Raw genomic sequence first — 22,500 nt, forward strand, 5'->3', positions numbered from 1 at the left:
ATTAATTTTGTGGATGCGTTCATCCAAAGTGACTTACAGCAATAGGGTAACATTTAGGCTAAGCCTATTAAAATTGAGCATTTTAACATTTAAGCTAAAGAGCTACAGTCATAGCTCTATTAACATTCATGCGTTTAAGCTTTAAGCTATAGACATACAATTGCGGCATTATTATAACACTGAAGCTGTAGTGCTAGAGTTGCAGCATTAGAAAAATCACATAGAAGCATATCTACCTTTAAACTACAGCTACAGCAATGTAATAACATTTAAGGTACCGTGCAGAGGACACTAAAGCTTGGAATTACCACTGCATTTGTCAATTTTAGTAGTACTAGAGGCATAATTACTAGTCAAGTATGGAAGTGGAGAGGAAAGAAGTTTGATGAGGGAAGAGTGTGGTAAGAGCTAAGAGGAGGTATTCTGAGAAGAATTGTGTCTTCAGCTTCCATATATAACATAAGTGCAGGAGTAGCGTTCAATAATACATGACAGGAATACGTGTCATGACACATTTCGTAGGTTTGTGGCTTTACCTTAACAATACACTTATTGGCTGCAATGTGAGATGAGTAGAATCCTCAGATTGGCAATGACATGAGTAGGCCTAAGGACAAGGTGCCATATGCGGGACACTTTCACTGACATAGTTGTCAAGTAAATGCTTTTTGTTCCATTTGTGTCTCTTTCTTCAATGTTAACAGCAGTGCATAAGCCTACTTTAATGAGACCCCTCATAACATAAGAAGGTCTCTCCTCTTCCCTGCATGCAAAATTATTCATCTGAAATGGGGCCCACGTGACTATGGGCCCCACAGTGTAGTTGTATGGATCAAATGACATAACACTAATTTGATAGAGCCAGATTTACAGTTCTTAAATTCTGAGCAGCAGCAGTCTGCAGATAGCATAAGACCCGAGTTCTACACTGCCACACTGTTGTCTATTCATTGCACATGTTCTGTGCCGTCCAATGTCAGATTAAAGAAACTTGCTTCAGTAGATGGTGCTCATGGCTTTATTTCTGCACAATTTGTATGCATAATGTCCTTTTTATATTCCCCTGCTACTTTGATACATAACATGCATTTACATGCTAGCAACAGTCAGTAAGAAGTATATTTGCTCAAAACCGGTTGACAATGGGGTTGTCTTTCCTTGTGAAATATTACATTTGAGAGAAGACACAGCAAAAATGTCAACCACTCGTTTTTGACTACACATCAATTTCACTGATACCCACAATATCTGCACTACATGCGTATCTGCACAGGGAAGCCGCAATGTTTTATATATCAGCGAAAAGCATAACTCGCGACAACACGCGTTACCGTAAACAAACACGCCTCTACAAGCATTTAGCGACTGTAGGCATCTCAGTTCTTCCATGTCAGACTTGTTTTCATGGGAAGGGTGATGCTGTTCCAGAGGTGGGTCGGGCTTACATTTAGGGTCGGATCTTTCTCATCGCTGTCTTCGGGGAGGATCAAACCGCCCCTCTTTGAAATAGGGAAGGAGACACACGTGTGTATCTGCAGGAGTCGCTCTCGTAGCTACGGAACAGTAATGGCAGAGGAAGCAAAGAAACTCGCCGCGTACGCTGCAGTGGACAACCACATACAGGTGCGTAGACCAAACCCTGATAACAGTGCTACCACTGGCTGTAATACTTGATGTTATGAAGAAACTGATCCCTTGAACCAAAGTCCATTCGTTCGTCCATGACATGTCTCTTGGTTAGCATTCTACAGAGTTAGCTGGCTAACTTACGGTCGTTGGTATTGATTAGCGCACGTGCAGTCAAATTAAAATCAGATGGTACGAACTGGATGACTGTTTGGTAAATATCAGACAGCGAAATTGCAAGGACAAATGGAAACTATACTTCCATTCTATGTTGTGATGGTTCAGAGTTAATGTTAGCCTGCTAATGTCATCAAAGGCCATGCCAATAAATGTTGTTTTGGCGAAATTGTTGTTTTGTTATTCACTGGCGTGGTCGAGAAAGCCCTCAGTAGGCTAATTTAACTTCACATGGCCTTACTATTATTAGTCGAAGTCCCAACGTGGTTGAGTTAATATATTTATTAACGTTAGCTGTATCTGACTGCCAGTCTTACTTGTGGATAATGCTCTAACTTATAATATTAAATATGTGACACACATTACTTTGTTGGTTTAACGAAGTATTGTTTCATCTTACATCTTTCCTAACTTAATATGTGAACTACGTTAATACTCGAACCAAGTGGTTTAACTCCTCGTGTAACAAGCTTGTTATCTTATCCAAGGTGTTATCTTCTTACCTAAGGTGATGAATCCTCGAATATCTAATTCTAGATGCAGAGCACACCGTCTGTCTTGTGACCAAGCCTTTTTATACGCGAAGTTAGATTGGGAAACTATATTAAGCGCGGATTTATGAAGCGGCTCAGTCAGTTTAAGTTGTCTGAAATGAAGTATATTCTCTTTAGCATCCAGCGCCTGAGAACTGCTAAAAGTATGACTTGATAACAATGTGTGGGGTTTGCCAAGTCCCATGCATGTGCTGACCTTGGAGAACTCTGAATGTGCGTAAACTGCGTGGGAGTATGGCCATTTCTAACTATTATCTTCTTTTCCCTCATCTTCAGACCAACCAGGTCGTTGGGGTTGGTAGTGGCTCTACAATAGTGTATGCTGTGGATAGGCTGGGTAAGTGGAGTTTTCCTGTATGTTGGACAGACTGCAGCCATTTGGACATACACGAGGCAAGCAGTGTTACTAACTATGTTAAATAAGTTAATCTTCAGTTTGAATGTAGTAGAATCAGAATATTAATTGATAAAAAATAACACCTTGGCCTGCCATGTATCTCATGCCAAAAATGGCTGCTGTGAAAAAGATCTGAAAGGAAATATGCATGTCTACAGATTTATGGATATATAGTCCAGGTTGTTTTGAATGAAAGCTAAAAAATACACTTTTGTATTCTTACTAAAATGTACGTGTGTCTCTTTGTGTTTCTCTGTGTGCATTAGCGGAGAGAGTACGACAAGAGAAGTTGAAAATTGTATGTGTCCCCACCTCGTTCCAGGTAAGTGTCTTTGCACAAAGCGAATGTTAAACCCTGTTTGTGAAATCAGATCGGCCATCACTAACTTCCTCATACCACTCTCTCCTCCCCTCGTCCGTCTCCACAGGCACGGCAGTTGATTCTGAAGCATGGCCTCACGCTCTCTGATCTGGACAGGCATCCAGAGGTGAGCTGGAGAGCAGTCAGCCACCAACACACATAGGGTGCCTCTCAACATCTCTCCTCGATGCTCAATCCTCGAGGGGTGTTCCCACTGATCTATAACTAACACTGGATAGACCATGGAGGTATAGAGCTCCACAGCCTTGTCCGGAAGTAAAAATCCAATACAATTTCTCCATTGACAACTGGAGAATAAGCCATAAAATCGTAACCGTCCATGGTAGACTTAAAACCAGCTACGATGTGACTAAGCGATTATACCTGCTCATAAAGATGTCAAAAGTTAACGGGGCATCAACCTTGTTTTGAGAAAACAATGTTTTATTCACGATTTAACGAGAGATAACTACACTACCCAACACCCTATCGTGTAAAACTGGTGAAAGCAGAGCCTTTGATTGGTAGAGATCGCCGTTGCTATGGCAATTCCAAACAAACTGTACTCAACTTTTCCCGCGCCTATCGTCCGGCTTCGTCTCGCTGGAACTTCAAAACATAAAATGGCTGCAGGGCTGTCAGGACCGATGTGTGGTCTTCCGAAAAAGAACGGTTTTCTCATCTTGAAGGTTGAATTTACTCAATGGAAACGGTAGGAAGTAATCATCTTCTTTTCTCAGATTAATATGGAACCATGTTAAACTATTGTTAGGCTGCAAATGTTGGAAATGTGTGTACGTTTGCAAAGCATCACGGGATTTGAGTTTTCTAACTCGGAATTTAAGATATGTACACAGTCTTGTACCTTTCGCTTTTTTTACATTTTCTGTTCATTTTTTCACTCGAAATTATAAATTATATGCTTATGAGTCACATCGTAGCTGGTTAGCCTAAGGCATGGTCTAAAACTCTTTATATCCGGATTTTTCCAGAAGTCAATGGGAGAAATGAATGAGAAATTTACTTCCAGACAAGCACCGCTCTCGGAGGAGGGGCGGGACTGTGGAGCTCTATTATAAGAACTGGAGAAAGTGAACAAGTCCCGCCCCCATTCATTTCAGTGGGAATGCTAGGCTAGTGAAAATTGCCAAAATTGAAAAAGTTTTCCAGGCTTCAACATGGCGTTTTAAGGGGCTTGTTTCCGGTGCCGTTATACTTAGCCAATTAAGTGCCAGGTTACTGATTGACGTAAGGTACAGAAGGAGAGCTCGTGCCCACACTAAGCTCGTGCATGAGCTGAGAGAGGAACAGCCACCAATCAGCATGAGGAGAAATGGCACCGGACATGATGTATTTCTGGAAAATGGCGACGAGGAAGTGCCTTGCTAATCGGCGAAGCTAATCAGTCAAATCCTGACCCCCTGGGATAGACTATCCCATTGGTGCCGCCCCAGGCCCCATCATTCTTTATCTAGGGTTAGATCAGTGAGGATCGAGGAAGGAAGGGAGGGTGTATAAAAGACCATATGAGAGGCACCCATAGCCTCATATTCACACACGTCTCCAGACATGACTGTTTTATCATTCACTCAAGAAGGTATCTCAAAGATTGATTGTGTGTGTTTGTCTGTGTCTGTGTCTGTATGTGTGTGTGACAGCTGGATGTTGCCATTGATGGTGCTGATGAAGTGGATGCAGGCCTCACTCTAATCAAGGGAGGAGGGTAAGAGAAAGAGCAAGCACACCTCCCCACCCATGACCTTATCTGAAAATACCTGAGAGCGGTATGGTTCATCACAATGTGCACTGGTCATATTGTTGCCCTTCTCTGGCAGAGGCTGTCTGACCCAGGAGAAGATTGTAGCTGGTTGTGCCAAACACTTCATTGTCATCGCAGACTTCAGGTAGTGTGTTGTGTGTGTTGTGTGTGTTGTGTGTGTTGTGTGTGTGTGTGTGTATGTGTTTGAGAGAATGTTTGATATTGATGAATCAATAGCCTCATCCCCACTATCGGGCGAGAGCCGAATAAATTAAGGAGTGTGGAGGCTCATCACTCCCCAATTATCACCTGTGGTGCTTGATGACTCCGCAAGGCTTCCTCAGGCCTAGTATCCCCGGGGGTCTTGCCTCACCTTTGCTCTCCAGCCAACCTGTGCTTGAGGCATTGTTAAGGTAAATGGCGGAATTAACCCCGTCAGGTAAGGGCGATTCAGTGCCCAAACAAGATAACTACTCTCTAAAGTTAAAGACTGAGGTTAAAGAAAGAGGCATTGTTAAGGTGAATGGCGGAATTAACCCCGTCAGGTAAGGGCGATTCAGTGCCCAAACAAGATAACTAGTCTCTAAAGTGATGGCAAAGAAAGGCCGCACTGCAATCTGATGAAGGCCTTATAGGCCGGAATGTATTTGTCTCTTAACCTCTCATGTAGCGAGTGTGACACTGTGCCATTTCTACCATTTAAGTGTTTACCAGTGGCAAAAACATTTGGTGTGCGTAACACATACTTTCAAAGATTGCATTGCTAGCATTGCAATTGAATAATAAACGGTGGACGTTAATTTGATTTTTAATTTGCACCACTGTCAGGGCTTTTTAAGTGTACCTCCACAAAATGTTAATTTAAAGCCGGCAGCCTGCTTCAAAAATCAAAATCCATAACATGCCTTCATTGAATTCATATATCAGTGTAAAGCACCGTCGGCTCAGATGAACACAACAGGGATGTGTGTTTAATTACTGTCAAATTCAGAGTGATTTATAATTAACCCATTTTTCTAGCTAACCAGGGTTCCTCGTGAGCCAGTGGCGTTTTGTACTAAATATGAACGATTAGCATGCAGTAGAGGCTACTCTACGGTAAACAGCTATGCTGATGTTACGGTCACTAATCGCTAGCACAAGTGGCTAGAGTAGAACAGATCCATCACTTGCTTCTAAATCACCACCATATGAAGGAGTAAGGGAGTCGGAGTACCTTGTGAAGCATGCTTTATTTGCATGTTAACGTAACAGTTAGTATTCCACTGAGCAAAAAAAAAAAAAAGCAACAGTTACTTTTACTTATACCATCCAGTATGATGCTTGAACTTTAACTGCCCTTAAATATCCAGTCTTTCAGTAGAATCATGGCTTGCCCTTTCAAACTGTTGTGATGTTTGTATGTTGACATACTGTTTGTATGTAATTTTCTGTTTGTGCAGGAAAGACTCAAAGTCTTTAGGCCAGCAGTGGAAGAAGGGGGTCCCCATAGAGGTTATTCCCATGGCGTATGTCCCCGTTTCCAGGACTATTGCCAAGAAGTTTGGTGGAGAGGCTGTATTGAGGATGGCCGTGAGCAAAGCGGTGAGAACACACACACACACACAGGCACACACAAACACACACACGCTCAGACATGCACTGGTGATGGAACATCACACTTATGGCAATATATTGGATATCATTTTTACATTATACTGTACTATGAGACATTTACACTATGAGTTTGGAACCCAAGTTGTATAGTAATGTGTGGCTCAGGGTAAAAGGAGGATATATTTGGCTAATTAACCCTATGAGCCCGACGGACGCAAAGTGCGTCAAAAAACGCACACATTTTCTTTGTTACATTGCTCCGCTATTATTAGTCACAGCGAGATGAAACTTATATTGCAGAAAAGAGCAGAACCGGGGCTTTCCAACGATACTAGACACTTGTCTGTACGATCAAGTATGAAAATAAAATAAAATGATGAAGTTAAATCAAAGTATATCATATTTACAGTCTATATTGCTCTGCGTTCACCGGCGCATCCAGAACTCTCGCTTAAATTACTCGCGGACCACGCATCGCACAGACATGACACGCATATCAAATGAAAGAGGAGAAGCAGAGCTTTGCATTGATACCAAATACATCGATCATTTCGTATGATAAAATCAGACGAAGTTACAAACAAATAATAATGTCATATATCTTTGGCTACCTTTACTCTCGTTTGATTTCCTCGTGAAATCGCGATCAAAAAGATTTGGCACGCATGTCAGATGAAAGAGGAGAGCTAGAGCTATCCACAGATACCAAATACAACCTTCTAGGCCATAAAACAGACGAAGTGACAGCAAAATAATAACTTCATTTAGCTCCACTTACCTCGTGTTTTTGTGTGGAATAGCCTATGTTCATAATCCAATGTTATCATGTGTTTCTCTATGACAAGTCACGTTCATAACACGGTTTTGAGATCCTAGCACACTCCTGTATGGTATCCAATTCAAGACTCATATTGCATCCAAATTTGTTTGACAAATAAACACTTTTTGCCTTTACTTTGTTCATTGCAATGCAGTAAAACAAATATTATAGAGAATCATCATCTGTGCACGTCATGTGTGCTACCGCAAACAAGTCATGTAAGATCAGCTAGTGTCACAATATGGAGTGCAAAAAGTGCCAAAAAGTCATTTTTTCATCACTAAATAAAAATTGCCATTTATTTCTGGAAGGCACACACCACATATTTCTGTAAATTGCTCAGCCCCAAAGTATACCTCCACCATGGTTCTTATATTGCCGTGTTCAGGACAGTCAGGCCTACATAACCATGTAAGTTTGGTCGAGATGTGAGCTTGCTGTGGTGAGATACACATCAAAATGTAAGAATTTGTATAGTACGCTTTTCAACTTTTTATTATTTAAAAATCTAAATCAAATCAATGCAAGTATTTATACATGATATTGTGGCAGATCTGGATAGCCTAGACTGTGCTGAAAAAAACAATATGTAGCATGTGTGGCACTTACAATGACCAGGATAAATGCTTCTAACTAGAGGTAGTGAAAATGCCCTTAAAACAGCTTAGGGCTCATAGGGTTAAGTGTGATCGGGGGGTTCAGCGATCATTCATGCTGCATCTGTCCCATCTCTAGGGTCCTGTCGTGACTGATAACAGCAATTTCATTCTGGACTGGAAGTTTGAGCACAGCCAGAACTGGAAGGAAGTCAACACAGCCATCAAAATGATCCCAGGTCAGTATGATTCCTCAAGTATAAACCCTTTAAGACATTCACAACATACACAGAGAAACCAATGAGCTTAATGATCTGATGAGCTAGAGAAAAGCAAAGCTAAGGTAGACCTAACCTAATAACAATTAAGGATTTGCTCGCAACACTCTAAATACCTTGCAATGCTCTTTGGCGGTCCCACACTTTCAACACAATCCATACTTTACACATTAACTGAATCTTATCAATCTTGAAACCCGAATGGCGGAATGTTCCACACAGAGTGACTGTAGAGCATGCGATGCCTAATCTCACTGCTGTCAGTATCCCTGCTATGAACCGTGCACCTTTTACTGGTACACCTGAAATATTAAGCTGATGTGTTAAGTGCCAGAATTGCTTGTCATGTCATATCATTAGCTTCTAATGTATTCATATATTGGTCTTTGACCCAAACGTAGGCTATCATTTGTGTGCAAAGGATGTTTTAATCAAAACATAGCGTCATTTTCATTGTTGTAATATTTAATGTTTTCACGATTAAAACGGTGTAAAAATATACGCATAGAGCGTACAGGATTACAGCTGGCGACGCCTATGGCAAAGGGCCTCGTCTCCCAACTATAGCCTGCAGTTTTTATGTGAAAATATCTGTGTACTCCCAGAGACATAATAGCCCTTTAAATAATGGGCAAAGTGCGAAGTCTGAAAGCGAGAAAAGTATCTTGTGCATAAACTGAAGCTATTGTTGTGTGTGTGTGTGTGCAAGCACTTAGCTGACACACCAATGTTTGCTTTTAGGATGTTGCTCATGGTATTAAATCAGCTATAGATTTTGGCAAGCTATTATATTATATTAGCTTTAGCTATACAACATTAGCCTTTGGACTTGCTGTTTTATTTAGGACCCTTTGCCTCTCGCTTATATTACACCTTAAACATCAGCACTGGCGCTTGTTTTATTTAGGACTCCTTGTTTCACATACACTACTCACAAAAATGTAGGGAAATCTGGCTTTTGGTGACATTGGATGTTTCAGTACAGAACATTGAACTGTTGGACATGAGCATTCAAGAATTTAGAGAAGGTCACATTAAGTTCACCTGTAAAGGTTATAGTGGATTTTTAGGTTCATCCTGATATTTCACCCGAAAGCTGAATATCCCTGACTTGTGAGTAGTGTATATTTCGCCCAAGTCCTTTCTTCTCCATTTTTTCTTTTTACAGACATTCTCTTGTCACTCTCTCGTCATCCCAGTCTCTTGAAGTCCTCGGGCCTGTCCCATTTCTCCCCACTAAAATCTTCCACTTAGTTTTGACTGCCCTTGACAGTAAAGTCCCCTGGACGAGGGAAGTGGGGGTGAATATCTTTCCCTATGAAATGGGACATCACTATATGCAAATTCATGTAGTGAATGTAGTGAACGTGCTCCCCTACATCACACGCAGCGTCGATGCCTTTACCGGCGGTGAACCACTGCTGCTGATTTTATTCACGAAAATGCCGGGTCACATTAGTTTTTATTGCCTGTTGCGTGGGCTGTGTTGGTTTATCTATGTCTGATTGAACTCTGGATAAGCCCGGGATATTCATGTTCATGTGAACACCGGAACGAACATCCTGAATATTGACAAAACTACCCAGATCAGATGTATGTTTGATGGGCAGACTCTCTCGAAGCACTTGGGAGATATCATGAACATCTTCAGATAGCTTCGTAATATATTTTCTAACATTAGTGTTCAAAACTTGACAAACAGAAACAGGTGTGTTCAAACTAACATATTCCAACATATTTCGAAATTTTAACATGCTTATTTGGGAAAATACTTATAGCGGAGTTAAGTTTTGCTTAATCTTCCACTTTGTTTTAAGCCTGCATCGGAGCCCACTATAATGTTAGGGTGGATTTAAGGGGACATTTGCACTTCCACTTGCTGCCTAAAGTAATGGGACACCCTAATCCTACAGGGGAACGCGCAAAATCTAGGGTTTAGGGCAAAAATCTAGGGGAAGATTACAAATGGGACCGGCCCTTCATCTCTCTTACTGCCTTTGCTAGGTGTGGTGGAAACTGGGCTGTTTGTGGGGATGGCAGAGAAGGCTTACTTCGGCATGGAGGACGGGAGTGTGAAGGTCAGAGACCCGCCAATCATCTAAGACTACACCACTCAACTGAGACCTCGCCTGCGGAACACTCAACTCAGCGATGTTCAGCCTGACACCTCAAGTGCCCATGAAGATACACACACACACACACACACACACACACACACAGCTATACCTCTGTAAATGTTCCCTTACTTTGGGTGTAAGCTACTAACAATTTTCTACTTGTGTACCCAGAGAGCCTCTCTCGTCTCCTCTTGTAAAGTCCAGGTCAGGTGAGATGGTCAGGTCAGATGAAGACACTGGGGGTTGGATGGGGAGGTGTATTCCTCAAAGCAGAGTCACCAAATTATTTGATCAAATACAATCCAAAAGTACAACACGACCCAGCACTTTTCACCCAAGACTTGACGATGAGTCAGATTTGGGCGCTTTCCATGTTTGACTTGGCATAGCTATCTGACTGACATGAAGATTACGCTTTGTGGAATATCCCTCTGCACTTATCCTAATGGCTTCACTCTTCTGCCAAGGCATTTCTGAAAGATTAACATCTTCTACCCACACTGGACCTCTTACTGACCGGTGCTAAATCTGAGAGGGAGAGGCCACCTGAGTACTGTCTGTTTCTTCCTCTCTGCGTGTTTCTCTCGCTTGACTGAAAAACTAGGTAATCGTGGAGGAAGAAGTTAAATGTCTCTCCCTCTTTGACTGAGGGATGAATTTTAGCCTAAAAATGCATGTCTGTCAATGTGACTTGACAGTTCACCACTTACTGCATGTGTTGTCTGTTCACGCTCTCCAAATCATGCACAATAGCCATGAATATGCCACTCACATGCATTAGAGATAGAAGAAATGTCAGTAGTTCTTTTCAATATGTGCCTCATGTTTGTTTCAGTGGTGGAACGGTTTGCTCGGTCATTACCTGGATCCTAGGCCCTGCATATTTTAGATGCCTCTCCTGAACTATACACAGTAGGTAATAGACAGCAGACTGTGTGTGTGTGTGTGTGTGTGTGTGTGTGTGTGTGTGTGTGTGTGTGTGCTCTTGATTGGCTAGTTTTGATGCTATCAGCCAATCAGTGGTGTTGTGATTGCCTGATGAGCTTCCAATTTTGCGGTAGCGCAGGAAGAGGCATGTAATATGCAGTGCCAAGGGGTCTCTCACATAAGCAGCACTAAAAAACCCTCAACACTGCGGTGGCTTTGGCCTTTCACCATGGAACAAACATGCATACCCCCCCCCTCTCTCTCACTTTTGTTTACACAAACCAAAGGTCAGGGCATATTTTGCAGATGGGAGAAGAGGGAGACCAGAATATTCAGGTTGGCTCAGAGTAACTTTTCACCAAAATGTCTGTGTTCATCCATGTCCACAAATAATTTGTTGTCTCTCGGATCTCTTGCTGTTTTAATATCACTCTTTTCTCAAGTGAGTCCCTGTTATTATTTCCCCTTGCGTTGCGATCGGTACTGTTGTACTTGTGATTGTATCCTTGTTAGAAAAGCAGAAATTTGCCTACTAATTAAGAATTTATATTTTTTCTTTCCTTATTTTTAAGTTCAGTGTCATGAATTGTGTTAACTGTGTTCTATGAGAACGTGCCTGTTTGCCAATGGCCAACATGGCCTTGTGAACTCTCAAATGAACTGGCCTTATTTCAAGTCTGTCTTTGTCTCTGTGGATCAATCATCAGTCTTTCAGCTTCTAAATGCTGTTGGGCCATGGGGGCACTTTGTTGTTGAAATGTAAGCTTAAGCATCTTTATGTTCAATGTCTGTATAAACCTATGTTTCAGGGGTCTCTGATCTACTGTGGATTTTTGAGAAATGCAGTTTGTACCAGCATTACTGTGAAGTGGAAACAGGGGAACTGGCTATTGTATTTTACTGTGCTCTCAGTTGCCGTTTCGAACAGGACCAATACACAAAACTTGTGGTTGTCGTTTTTGAAATACTGCACTGTACATAAAAATGTGTGTGTGTCACATAGGTTTGTGCTGCATATGCGAGATCTTTCTTAGTGTACAAGTCAGAAGTCACTCTTGCAATTGGCAGCTGGGTGACTTCATTCAAAGAGCAAATCATGTGTGAGAACTACCAACTTTACACCACAAGGAGGCGCCATAGTGTCATAGCAGACTCGTAAGTTGCTTGAGAGTCGCCCAGTGTTAGAAAGTAGTGTGAAAGACGGGACAGGACAAGATAGAAATTGTAGTTACAAAATATTGACAGATTTGAGTTTTGCTGATGGCCACATCAAATTTTGTGTGGATTGTGTAGCAGCTAGGTTTTTATGACAAGTTTTAAGTTTGTCATCAGTTGGAATTTTGTTTATATACTTATATAATACTAAAGCACATGATCACTATATTTTCGTGTCGTGTCTTAAAATCCGGTTAGTGTGACCGGAAGAAATAATCCGACATGTGTCCACTTTCGCCCTCGAGCAAACGGCCACGTCGATGTTTCCATCTCGATCTCATTCGACCCAATCAGGCGTTGACAGTCAGAGACCCGCCTCTATTCAACTTGTCGTAGCAACTACGTAGACAGACAGTTATATACAGCGAATTATAAACTAAATACTCTTTCGCGGTTTAGGTGAAACAACCAATGGTTTGAATGTGAGGCACAAGTTCTGTAGGCCATTGGCTGAGCTGCAGCCATATTACAGCCACGGTGCACAGTCATGTCCAGACACGCCACTAGTCTCCCTTTTCTCTCGCCGCCCACATGATTTGATTGACGTGCTTGCGTCCAATAATATTCCGCGTTTGATGGGCGGTTCACGTGGGCACATTCAGTCGTGAATGACATCTGAGTTGAGCAATCGGCGATTGCTTAGTAGACGAGTTGTTATGATTGACTTGACAAAGACGCTACCATCTTGCAGTACAGGAAACTTCACACGTTTAACATTTTTTACAGCCAATACCAGTTTGGAAACAGGGTGGGTTCGGCGTTACCAAGGCTCGTCCGACGTCAAGTATAAAGGGAATATCATGGTGCCCAAGTGGCCATGAATGTTTACGTTAAGAAAAGACAACGGGAAGACTAGGCTTGGTGACGAACTAGCTCAAGAAATTACTTTTTGAGCGTTGTTTTGTCACCACTTCCATTGTATTCACTCTGGGGTTTGGTATGTGAATGCCTCTTCACTGATGAGACACTTTTACCAATGGAAAAGGGGTTTCAGTTAGGAAATGTGGGCATTTCTCTGGTGCTCCTGTTGTTGCTTCGAGCTCTGACTGGGACTTCTGCAACTCAAGCCTCCATCGACAAGGACACAGAACCCGACACGGCCGACGATGGAGTTACGGAGCGAGCCCTGGAAAGCGTTCCGACCCCAGGATATGGGGACGTGACTGTTGAAGATGACGAGAATAGTGCGAATGGAGAAACCGAGGAGGCACCTGGGGACAGCGATGGAAGCTTCGACCACAAAAGGCATGTAACTTAGCTTGCTAGCAGTCGATTTTTATAATGTTTTTGTCAATTGATGGGTTATTGGTAAAGAAACAGTTCATTCCACCAACTAAATCTCAGTTGTGAAAATGCACTGAATCGATCTCCAAAGTTAGCTGCTACCTCGCTCTCTTGTTAGCAAGCTGGTGGTGGTGTTCAGACATGTCCCCCCGTCGACCCCTGCAATTCAGTCATCGACTTGCTCAAGACAGTTATCGCTAGCTGGCTTCATATTCAACCGATACAGTTAACATTAGTGTAACATTATCGAGTTTGCAGCTGCTGCTGGGCCTGCCTGTAGTTATGTTACACGCGTGACCGTGTGCTAGCATGTTGGGAAGCAGCTGTCCATCAAGGATACGTCACCAGACAAGTTTTAAAACCACCGAAAGTCTTGCCATCTAAGACTGTATGTAATTAAAATGAACTGTTCATGCATTAGACTGGACCAGGGAGTAGATTGTTGCATGGGATAAACTTACACTGGCATTTGTATGACTTGGGCAAGGAGTTGTTCTGTGAAAGGCAACTGTCCTTAGCCTCTATCTGCTGTTCACTCTGAGCTGATAAAATGTTCCGTGAGATCAAGAGGCCAACTTTGTTTACACGGGGGCATACTGTACCCAACTTTTTACTGTGATTGAGCAATAACTACAAACTTGATGTGATTTCACAGTGTTTGCATGTCAAGTAGTGTTATGTGGTGTACTAATTTTGTGCATTATTTTGACGGTTTTTTAGAAAAGTTGAAAAGATGATGACATATCTGTTGGGAGTTGGTGTATGCATTTTGCCACAGTGGAAGTTCTGCCCGTTATTTCCCTGCAACAAGAGTGTCATTGTGAATGTTCCAAAGCGAACGAGTAAGTTCATTTAACAAAATGGAAATTATTACTCACTAAAGTTATACAAGGGCTGAAAAAGTTCTTGTCGGATGTTTTGCCTTGCGTAATAGGCAACCACTCCGAGGTGTTCTGAAAGGAAGTTGCATAAAGACATCCAAGGAAGTGGCCCTCGGTGTCAAAGTGTCGTGCGCAGTTGTGTTTATTATTGTGCTATTCCAGTGTTATGTATTCAGTACAAACATGTAATATGTGGTTTTGGTCCAGCTGAAATAAAAGTTAACATGATGCATGTTTTCGCCAAGTAGCAAGTAGAGCAAGCGGGAGGGGGTTGCCGGTTGTCTGCAAATAGCTTGCGTGCGCGGCATCCATGGCTATGATGAGCAACAGGATACGGAAGCTATTTACACGGGCTAAAAATGATGATAATTTATTTAAAAAGCAGTCAGTGAAGGCCAGAGGGAAAATATATTGTCAATATGGTCGTTGACAGAAATAGTTCAGATCACATTAAGCGTTAATTCCCCTCTCTGCCGTTAACTGTTTGTCGGAGTAAACTTTGGGTTCAGAGTCAGACAGAAATCGGAGAAAGTGAAACAACTGTGCCTCTGGCCCTGCTGAATGATCGTCATCATTAAAAAGAAATCCGCACTGTTGTTGGCGAACTTGCTGTCAAAAGCCAGCCGTGCCCGTGTTCTTGACGGGGCAAGGCTGCAGTGGGCAGCTGGTATAGCCCCACCCCGACATGCATGTGGGCACCGCAACAGATCTCTCCTGCCATGCCCGTCCAGTTGGGTCTCCGTGGCAGGGGCAGTGGATCCGCGGAACTAGGGACAACTAATACACTCATTGGTGAGAAGAATATGGAGATATGTTTACATTGAACAAACATGGAACAAGTGTCTGTTCGTTGTGTATTATGGTGTTTTTTTTTTCGTGTGTGCACAGATATACAGTACAAGCAGGTGGATGAGTTGTCTAGTTTAGTGTGATCGGGCAAGTAGTCGAGAGAATAGGGTGTATAGACAGGATATGCGAGTTTCTGAGTCAAGTGGTTAAGTGAACTTGACAGCACTCACACAGGTGAAGTGTTTTTTTTTTTTTTTTAAGAAGCAGCTTGTGTCAAAACAACATGGCTTGCATTCCACTGCAGTGGTAGCCTATCCATAAACTCTCAGGACTGGACATAGCTGTAAAGTCTTGGTAAATTCCTGCATTTTATACGTCAAATACTAATTAAACGCTCATCCTAATAACTCTCTCTGTCTCTGTTTCACCGTCTTTCTCCCTCTCTGTTCTGTTATCTGTTGTGGCACACATGTTGTTTGCCCATTTATTTCTGTCTGTGGTTTACTGCAATTTAATGTAGGCCAGAGACGAGGGATTGGCAGGATTATTTTATTAAGTCAGGCTTCCCTTCTTGCTCGTACGCAGACATACACTCAGGCAAGCATGGTCACACTCAGACACACACACACACACACACACACACACTCAGACACACACACACACAGTCACATTCACACTGAGAAAGAGTAACACTTACCAAATAACCTACTTTGAAGGTGATGTCAACACACCTATAGTGAAATGAGGCTAGTGCTTCCCCGAGCACCAGGGATGCCAGAATGACTGATTACAGGTGTCAAAACCGTGCATGAGGAACCTTAATGGTGTGTGTGTGTGCGCACGCTTGTGTGTGTCTTTGTGTGTGCGACTGTGTGTGTGTGTGTGTGTGTGTGTGTGAGAGGGAGAGAGCGAGAGCAAGAACAGGAGGTAGAGGAAAGTGAAGAAGGAGTTTCTGGTTTTAATGAGCTCTGAAAGTGTGTGTGTGTGTGTATGTTTGAAACAGAGAAGTTATATGTTAAAGTCAGGGTACATGTGTAATCTATGTGAGTGTTGGTGTGTAATCTATGTGAGTGTTGGTGTATAATCTGTCTGTACAGCGGACTGTATTGAGACCAAAGCCTCTCTCTGTCTCCATCTCCCTAGTGCCTGTCACACCTAGGCTGTCATGCTTGTAGTTTATGTCTCTGTTTGCCTGTGATATGAGGGAATGAATAAAACAGAAATGCATCTGTTGGCTAACAGATCTCCCAGATCTGTAATTCAGACGTACACACACACACACACACACTCTCTCTCTCACTACAGGTGCAACCATAGCTCCAACATATTGTCTAGTTGTAACCACATTCTCTCTCCTTTCTCTTTCTCTTCTTCACTGTCTTACTCTTGTCTCTATCTCTCTCTCTTTCACTTTCTCTCACACACATATTACACACACACACACACACACTCCCGCTCTCTGTCTCGCTCTCGGTATGTTTACGCTCCCCTGCCGTGCCCTGAAGTGGCAGCCTCTTGAATACTGCATGGCAGGGAGAAGATCCCTCTCACCCCCACCCTCCCCCTCCACGCTCCGCTCAGCCTCCATCCCCCCCTGCCCCCCTCCTCCTCCTCCTCCCCACCCCCACCCTCCAGCTTCCTCGTCTGGAGTACCCACCACAACAACACTGAAGTTCCATGGCATGGCAACACCAGCTAGTCCTCAAACTCACACACACAGACACACACACACACAGACAGACACACAGGGAGCCTTCTCAGTCCGACCTTTCCCAATTAGCCCTGACATTGTTTGCCCAAACCAAAGGCCACTGCCTCTGCACCAGTGCAGCCTCCCAACTCCCAACAGCACGCCCTCCCAGCCCACTCTAAACACGTCCACACACACACACATACACACACACACACACCATCCCCACAGCCAGTTAACACCTCCGTTTCAGCTCAGCGGCGCGGGGGTTAGCGTAGCGCTAACGTAGCATCAGCGCGGCGCTCCGTCTGATTCGAGGGCCCCAGAGGGAGCGGTAGGCTAAGCCGAGGCTCCGCAGGCAGCGGAGGTCACCAGGGAGATGTAGATCGCAGATTAGACGGTGAGCGCCTCCTAATGAAGACGTTTGATCACGGCAAAAGGGTCACGTAGGATGCTGAGGATTTCGTTTTTTTATTTATTTATTTATTTTTGTGAAAAGTTAATTGGGCATTCACAACATGCACACAAAACATCGTATGTTGAAACAGAGGGGAAATCTTGGACTTATCATTATTGCGTTGTTTCTGGATTCACACAGCTGTGATTCATGAGAAGTGCAGTGAGAGTTCATTGAAAGTACATTAGAAAAGTAATTTACCACAGATGTCTGATATTAGATATAATGATGTCTTTGTGATAATCCTCTGGGAAGTGGCTCATTGTGTTTGTTGTTTGTGTGTGTGTGTGTGTGTGTGTGTGTGTGTGCGCGTGACTGTGTGACGTTTGGCTCTGTGTGTGTACACAGATTGTTGTTGTACTGCTGGTGCCTCAGCTATTGCTGCTGGCTTTTCATGAGTCCACATTAGGTCAGCTGTGTTACCCCCTGCTCAACTGGTGTGTGTGTGTGTAGCGCTGTGTCCTCAGTGTCACCACAGGAGCGAGACCCACAGCTGCTGTCACACCTGGTACCCTGGCAAATGCGCGCACACACACACACACACACTCACACTCACACATACAAACGAATGCTACAAGTGTTCCAATTCCAGGACATGGCCTCCATTTATTTAATAGTTTAAAGGTTTAATGCAGCCGGGTTAAAAGCGAGTGGCCTCTCCACTTAATGTTGCAGCCTAGCTATTTCACACATCAATACACACACACACACACACACACACACACACACACAAACAAACCCTGAGCGCAATCAAAGCTGTGAAGTCCCCAGCTCTCTCTGTATGTCTGCTCACCCCTCAGGCCTTCCTTGTGACACGGAACAGAATTTCTGGGGGGAAGAGGTCCCCACGGGAACGCTCTTTGTGATGCACAACCTCGGCGGCGGCTGAACCAATCAGAAGCCAGGCCTGGGAGGCCCACGGAGACTGGGGCTGAAAGTAAAAACAATAGCAGCGTTTGGAGGAAGTTCCGTGTTTGGGGCCGAGGGCTCCTCTGCATCATTAACGCCGTGCTGAGTTCAAAGCTCCTCACAGTGCACGGGGTCAAGCCTGACCTAAGGACATATATACGAGAGTAAACAAACAAACAAACAATCAATGAACGCACAAACAAGACATGAACCCCTTTACTCTGAATACCATAAATAAGGACGCATCCCCACCCCCACCCCCTCCCTCCCAGGCGGCCATACTGTACGCGTGGAAAAGGCAGATCTCTAATTGGTAGCTGGTGGCTACATTCTTTGCCATTTTGATCGGCAGATGACTTCAAGAAGGGGAAACCTCAGGAGAGAGCTAGGCCAGAACACAAACGCCCAGCTGAAACACACACACACACACACACACACACGTGTGCACACACACACACACACACACACACACACACACACACACACAGTGAAGTAGAAACACAGGGGGAAAGAACCTCCATCTATGAACGGCAGGCTGCGTCTAGAGAAAAAACAATCAGTTTCTCAGCGAGATGAGAGGAGGAAAGGACTTTGGAGGAGAGTGTTGTACTTGTGCTGTTCCACAACCACCCAATACTTGCTCGTCTGTCTGCCAGCATAACAGTGATTTATTTATATATATATATATAAAAATGTTTGTAAATATGTTAATTGCTTACGCTGTGGACATTATATTGATGTGGTACCATTTCTCAGACGCTAGACTCGCTGACTCTAGCTGTGAGTGTCTGTGTGTGTGTGTGTGTATGTGTGCGCGTGCGTGTGTGTGTGCATGTTTGTGACGGTGTTTGTATTCAGGACTGCAGATATTTGAGTAACACTATGCCCCTGTCAGTAACCCTTCCAAAGCGTTGACTGAAGAGTTTGTTTGCTCCCCATTCACCTTCAGCCACCCTCCTTCACACTCCGCAAATGTCACATTCTGAGAGAGCGAGGGAGGGAGAGAGATGGACAGAGAGAGAAAGCGCGAGAGAGAGAGAGAGAGAGAGAACGAGCAAGAGTGAGGCGAGAGATAGGAGTGTGTACAGGAACTGTGTGTTGCCAAACCAAACACATCCCAAGGTCTCAGCTGCTTGATAAGCATGACCGCACTCTACTCCACTAGAAGAGAACCTTCTAAAACCTTCTGGAACCTTCTCTCATCTCCCACATCATGTCCCAAACCCCCCCGAGAGGAGAAATCCGGCGAGTTTTCACATAGATCTCCGGTTCTCGAGGTCACCGAGTGCTGTCGGTAGGAACCGAAACGAAAACGTTTCACTTTACCAGGAAGCTACAGCACTGCACTCTGGGGGCATGTCCATTGTCCACGTGAGCCCCCGTCTGCATGCCCCCAGAGTGCAGTGCCAAAGCTGCCTGGCTGCCTTAGCTGCTGGTTGTAGCAACTCGAGCTAGGTAAACCGATTGTTCTCGTTTTGTTTCGTACCGACAGTACTCCGTGACCTCGAGAAACAGATCTATGTTAAAAACTCTCCGGATTTCTCCTTTACTGTAAAACCGGCAAATGCAGCCATGGTGTGTGATCGTAAGGCTGATGTTCCAGTGGCAGTTCTGACTCGCTAGGTCACTCTGCCTGCTACCTGTTCCCAGCTCCTCTACTCCACTTTACTGTCTTGGAAGTTCCCCAGGATGTTTACAAACACAGACATGAGCCGTTTACAGCCGTGGGCGTGAATGGGTTTGTCAAGGTATATATGAGACAGTCGCCTGTTCCCTAGAGTACATTTTCCACCCAGTTACTGTGGGAGTGCACCTGTGAGCTGCAGCTCTTTAAGTCTAACTGGTGATCCAGGGCTCCAGACAGACCTGCCATCGAGCGAGCGAGCGAGCGAACAGGAGCGGGAGCGGGAGCAGGAAGAGCCGTGGCGCTCGGCTCCGCTCTGCTCCGCTCACCCCCAGTGTGAGGCTGACGCCTTCTGAAGTCTACTCCACAACCTGTCAGCTGTCAGGAAGAGAACCGCAGCCTGGAAGGCACAGTTTTACTACATTGTGTGTGTGTGTGTGTGTACTACTGTGTGAGGGAGAGAGAGCGGGAGATGGGAGACAAAACATTGGAGATGCTTTCTGTTTGGTAGTCTCGAAATTCATAGTTTTGACCACCTGGCAGGTTTATTTATGACACGTCTCAGGTGTGTGTGAGGAAGAGTGTTGTTGGAAGTTTAGTAACTGCGAGGACTGTGTACAATTGAAATAAAATGCATGTAAATAAACATTTAAATAAATACTTTGCTACATTATGTTTTGCGATAAGCTTCTTGTTTTGAGTTGTAAATCCAGCGCGCCCAATCACTTCACAGTGGTAGCAGTTGTATAAATAATATATATATATATATATATATATATATATATATATATATATATATATATATATATATATATATTTATTTTTTTTCATTTGTTTTTTAGTTTATTTTGGAAAATGAATGTTGTTTAGAAATTATTCGAGTAATCTTGTAAAATAATTGTGATCTCAATATTGACTAAATTCAAACTAGTATGGTTTTGTCATAATGGAGCAGCCTCAACACCTGCCCTGCCCACTGCTGCAGAGGGGCTCCGTATGAGGAGGTGCAGTGGAGGGGCCAGCTACTGATAAATGACTCATTTTTTATTTAAGATATTAGATCAAATGGTCACTACCTGGAACTTATTTTACAAAGATCAAATATTTAAGGACATTTTTAATTGATTGGGTTTGCTCATGAACTACCACGAGCAAAACCAGCGGAAGGTTAAGTGTTGGTTTGTTCTACATATAGGACATAATGGCTCATATTTCTTAACACACAGTGAGTGTATGTGCTTGGAAAACAACAACAACAACAACAACAACAATAACAATAATAATAATAATAATGATAAAATAAGACAGGTATAGATTTGTAGGGATTGTTTAATGTTTGATATAAAGAGTGGTCATAGGGCTATCAGCAGTGGATCAGATGCTCTGCTTGAAAAGTTGGAGTGCTTCAGAGCTGCTGTGCTTCCCCCCCCCTCCGCTTCAGAGCAGTGAGTGCCTACCACTGCTACTCAGTGGCGTATTTCAGTCAGGCGTGCTGTTTGTTGGTTTGTTTGTTTTATTTACACTTATGTGTTTGTTTACCCCACCGTGCCCGTCTGGAGTAGAGGGGGCAACTTCGCTTGTGTTGTGTCAGTCAGACTCTCTCTGTGTGTGCATGCGCATATGGCTGGCTTCGTGTGTGTGTGTGTGTGTGTGTGTGTGTGTGTGTGTGTGTGTCTCCACCGGGAGCTTGCCGACGCGAGGCTCTGCGCTCTGTGCCCTCCCTGCCCCACCAGTTGCCAGCGGTAACGCCCCTCGCAGCAGGAGCCCTCCCTGCCTCCCCCGCTCCCCACTGCTTAGCAACAGCCAATCACACGCCCCCGGCCTGGCAACTTGTTGGCCAATTAAATATTGGGAGAGGGAGAGTGCTCAGAATTTGAGTTGGCCGCGTCGAGAGAGGGAGAAAGAGAGGGAGAGAAAGAGAGAGAGAGAGGGATGGGTGGATAGAAAACAAGAGTAAAAGCAGGATGGATGGAGGGAGGGAGGGGGGGACTAGTGAGAACGTAAAAAGAGGAGTGTTGGGCGAAAGGGTGATGGAGTTCATACTCTTGTTTTGAGAATTTCTTTTTTTTTTTGTTTCATAGTTCTGTAACCAGGGAGAGTTTTTGGGTGTTTTATAAATAGCCTCTCTCAGCATCTCCGTGATGCCTCTGTCTCTCTGTTTAGACATCCATCACACAAGACCTCTCAGAATGGATTCTTCTCACGCTAAATATCACAAACATGTGGACATAAATTTAGCCCGCTCTGTAATGGCACTCTGACTGAACTGAAAAGTTTGTGCCGTAAACTCATGCTTCATGATTCTCCCAGACCTCAGAAGCCAGACAGAGCAAACATAACTTAGGTGCAAAACTTTTGCCCGCCCCCAATCTATTCATTTATCCCGTCAGAGGCAAAATCACCAACTTGCATTTTTTCATCCCAGTGCTGTGTAAGGCAAGTC

At 43.8% G+C, this 22,500-nt stretch overlaps 2 protein-coding genes across 3 annotated transcripts in view; both read left to right on the forward strand.

Moving 5' to 3' along the window:
- The first annotated feature begins 1,360 nt into the window (after window positions 1–1,360).
- Window positions 1,361–12,020, forward strand: rpia (ribose 5-phosphate isomerase A (ribose 5-phosphate epimerase)). The gene is made up of 9 exons (XM_062522159.1): window positions 1,361–1,623; window positions 2,634–2,694; window positions 3,021–3,076; window positions 3,183–3,242; window positions 4,774–4,838; window positions 4,951–5,019; window positions 6,317–6,458; window positions 8,026–8,125; window positions 10,169–12,020. The coding sequence occupies exons 1-9, from the start codon at window positions 1,405–1,407 to the stop codon at window positions 10,264–10,266; spliced, it is 870 nt and encodes a 289-aa protein (XP_062378143.1). The 5' UTR covers window positions 1,361–1,404; the 3' UTR covers window positions 10,267–12,020.
- An 824-nt stretch (window positions 12,021–12,844) lies between these two features.
- Window positions 12,845–22,500, forward strand: part of eif2ak3 (eukaryotic translation initiation factor 2-alpha kinase 3) — a 35,068-nt gene continuing 25,412 nt past the window's right edge. Inside the window, exon 1 of one of the 2 annotated variants that reach the window (XM_062522160.1) lies at window positions 12,845–13,668. In XM_062522160.1, coding sequence (XP_062378144.1) covers window positions 13,400–13,668 — 269 coding nt within the window. In that variant the 5' untranslated portion in view covers window positions 12,845–13,399. The remainder of the gene's footprint in view (window positions 13,669–22,500) is intronic. The other variant, XM_062522161.1, reaches the window with a different exon arrangement.

Source organism: Sardina pilchardus, chromosome 20 (genome assembly GCF_963854185.1).
Source record: "Sardina pilchardus chromosome 20, fSarPil1.1, whole genome shotgun sequence".
Classification (NCBI taxonomy): Eukaryota; Metazoa; Chordata; class Actinopteri; order Clupeiformes; family Clupeidae; genus Sardina; species Sardina pilchardus.